At 42.4% G+C, this 3,175-nt stretch overlaps 1 protein-coding gene across 1 annotated transcript; it reads right to left on the bottom strand.

The window, feature by feature from the left end:
- Nucleotides 1–418: 418 nt before the first annotated feature.
- On the bottom strand, nucleotides 419–1,495 carry LOC100753257 (trace amine-associated receptor 7c). The gene is given in 1 exon segment (XM_027402955.1): nucleotides 419–1,495. A coding segment is annotated over 1 exon segment (1,077 nt).
- Nucleotides 1,496–3,175: the final 1,680 nt, after the last annotated feature.

Here is a 3,175-nt window from a genome sequence, read left to right as displayed (position 1 = left end):
GACAGCACAAAGAGCTACTAAAAACAAATTTCTACTTTGAGTGTATTGGGCTAAATATTAGAGTTACTTTTGAATGCAGACATTTACAGTGTGCATCAAGTACTGTAAACCTTTTGCTTATGTACACTGTCACACCAGTGAAGAGGGGAAGCCACTGGCTTGCTCAGTTGCTTTCTTAGAGAACCCAGGACCACCAGCACAGAGATAGCATCACTAACAATGGACTCAGCTATCCCCCATCAATTACTAATTTAAAAAAATCCCTGCAGCCAGAGAATGTGGAGGCATTTTCTCAAATGAGGTTCCATTCTTGCAGATAACTCTAGACATAAAAACTCTAAAAGATCAGATGTGGAACTCAGTCTCCCAGTGACACTCTGCTGTGAATCTGTTGTCAATCCCCAACTAAACCAACAATCTACTCAGGAAACAAGTTGGTGGCTGAGGAATTCTCCCTCAAGATTCTGCCAGTGACAATCAGTTTGATGGCTTTTCGAAACCAAGGATAAAAGAAAGCATAAATCAAAGGGTTCATGGCTGAGTTGTAGTAAGCTATCCAAACTAGTATTTCATACACATACGTGGGTGTGATGAACCCTAGGAAGGCATCAATGATGGAGTCAATGAAGTATGGCAGCCATGAAAGGAGAAAGGCTGCCACCGCAATTCCCAGGGATTTGGCTGCTTTTCTCTCCCTCTTGGCCACCCTATCCTTGTAACTCTCTGATGCCTTGGCAGTCTAATCACTCATTCTCTCAATCTTCTGAGCCTGTTGCTTAGCAATGAGGAAAATCTTAGAGTAGACAGTTATCATGACAAGTGTGGGGATAAAAAATAGTAGAAAATTGATGAAGACCCAGCTTTGATTCACTGCCACTTGGCAGCCACCCACACAGGTGAGGGCACTCACTAGATCCTCCAGCCCAGCTTCATTTGCCCCTGTATAAAGGAGGGAAAAGCTGTAGATGATGGACAGGAGCCAGGAGAAGGCGATGCACTTGCCAGAAACAGAGGCAGTGAACCTGGTGGGGTAGAGCAGGGGATCACTGACAGCAATGTATCTGTCAACAGAGATGAAGCACAAGTGGAAGATAGAAGAATAACAGAATGATCCATCAAAACAAGAATGTAATTTACAGTAACTGTCCCCAAAGTACCAGCAGCTCTCCACAGACCTCACTGTGCTGAAGGGCATCACTGTCAGTCCCACCAGGAAGTCAGCACAGGCCAGGGAAGCCACCAGAAAGTTGGCAGGAGAGTGCAGCTGCCTGAAGTGAAGAATTGACATCATCACCAGGAGGTTTCCACACACAGCCAGCACAGCCCCAAAGCCAAAGACTGCATAGAGGATGAGGCGAGGGCCTGGGGAGTATGGGTTCCTGACACAGGATCTGTTCAGGTTCTCATAGCACAGCTGGACAGGTGGGGCAGAGAACACATCCCTGCTCAGGATGCTGTCTTGATCCCAGAGAAAACTGTCATCATCTGTAGACATGTATGCTATTCCAAAAAATCCTCAGAAAAAAATGTATAATTGCTAATGGATTTTCATATCCCAAAATTATTTGGTTCTTAATTCTCAGTCAACCTTCCTTATTCCATGAATGTTCTTTAAGTCTATATTTCATTTTTCTGCTGCTTAATCTATTTCTTCACATCTCAAAAGCAGCAGTCTACGCTCGGATGCACACCTAATCCCCACCTTTTATTAGCATCCAAATCCTTATTAACTGACCCTGGGTAATACCCCCAAGCACTTTTAACTCTCAGGAAAGCAGCCTAACAATGCTAAATACAGGGTGTCCCTAGGACTGAATCCCCATGGTGTAAGGTGAGGTAAGTGAGAGCTTGTTACTAAGTATGTTGTTTATGTCACAATCAAATCTCCCCTTCTAATTTTCTAGTGACATCTGACCTTTCTGTACAGTGTGTGTATATGATTTCTACTGCTATAGAACTTGACCCAGAATTTGCAACTTTCTTTGTTTCTTAAAGATAGCCTTTCCCTTCATGAGAAATTTTATTAATAACCCTCATATTGAAAGAAATCAACATTCTTGCATGAAAGTTCTTTCTGGCTTTGTAGATCCCCATGGAAGGTCTCACCCTCCCTGGGGAGCAAAAAGGAGTTGAGATAGAGTGTAGGTGGTGGGCAGGGGAGGAGGGGAGGGAGAGGGAACTGGGATTGATATGTAAAAGAAACTTGTTTCTAATTTACAATTGTTCTAATTACAATTATAATAATAAAAAAGTTCTTTCTTCTAGTCAAAACAACCCTGTACAATAGAGGAACTTCTGAAGGCATCACTATCCCTGACTTCAAGCTCCATGACAGAGCAATAGTCCTGAAAACAGCTTGATATTGGCACAAAAATAGACAGATCAATGGAATAGAGTTGAAAATCCTGATATTAAGCCACACACCCATGAACACCTGATTTTTGACAAACAATCCAAATTTATACGATGGAACAAAGAGAATATCTTCAACAAATGGTGCTGGCATAACTGGATGCAGACATGTAGAAGACTGAAGTTAGACCCAAGCCTTTTGCCCTGCACAAAACTTAAGTCAAAATGGATCAAAGACCTCAACATAAACCCAGCCACACTGAACCTATTAGGAGATAAAGTGAATTATCTTCTTTGAATTAATTGGTACAGGAGACCGCTTCCTGAACATTGCACCAGTAGCACAAACACTGAGATCAACAATTGATAAATGGGACCTCCTGAAACTGAGAAGCTTCTGTAAGACAAAACACAGTCAGCAAGACAAAACGACAGCGACAGACTGGGAAAAGATATTCACCAACCCCACATCTGACAGAGGGCCGATCTCCAAAATATACAAAGAACTCAAGAAGCTATTCTCCAAAACACCAAACAATCCAATTAAAAAGTGGGGTACAGAACTAAATAGACAATTCTCAATAGAGGAATCTAAAATGGCTGAAAAACACACAAGAAAGTGTTCAACATCCTTAGCCATCAGGGAAATGCAAATCAAACAACTCTGAGATACCATCTTACTCCCGTCAGAATGGCTAAAATCAAAAACACCAAAGACAGTTTATGCTGCAGGGGATGTGGAGAAAGAGGAACACTCCTCCACTGCTGGTGGGAGTGCCAACTTGTACAGCCACTGTGGAAATCAGTATGGCGACTCCTCAAG

Source organism: Cricetulus griseus, chromosome 2 (assembly GCF_003668045.3).
Source record: "Cricetulus griseus strain 17A/GY chromosome 2, alternate assembly CriGri-PICRH-1.0, whole genome shotgun sequence".
In the NCBI taxonomy this organism is placed as follows: Eukaryota; Metazoa; Chordata; class Mammalia; order Rodentia; family Cricetidae; genus Cricetulus; species Cricetulus griseus.
Note: the sequence above shows the minus strand (reverse complement) of the source record. Positions and strands in the feature narration are given on the sequence as shown.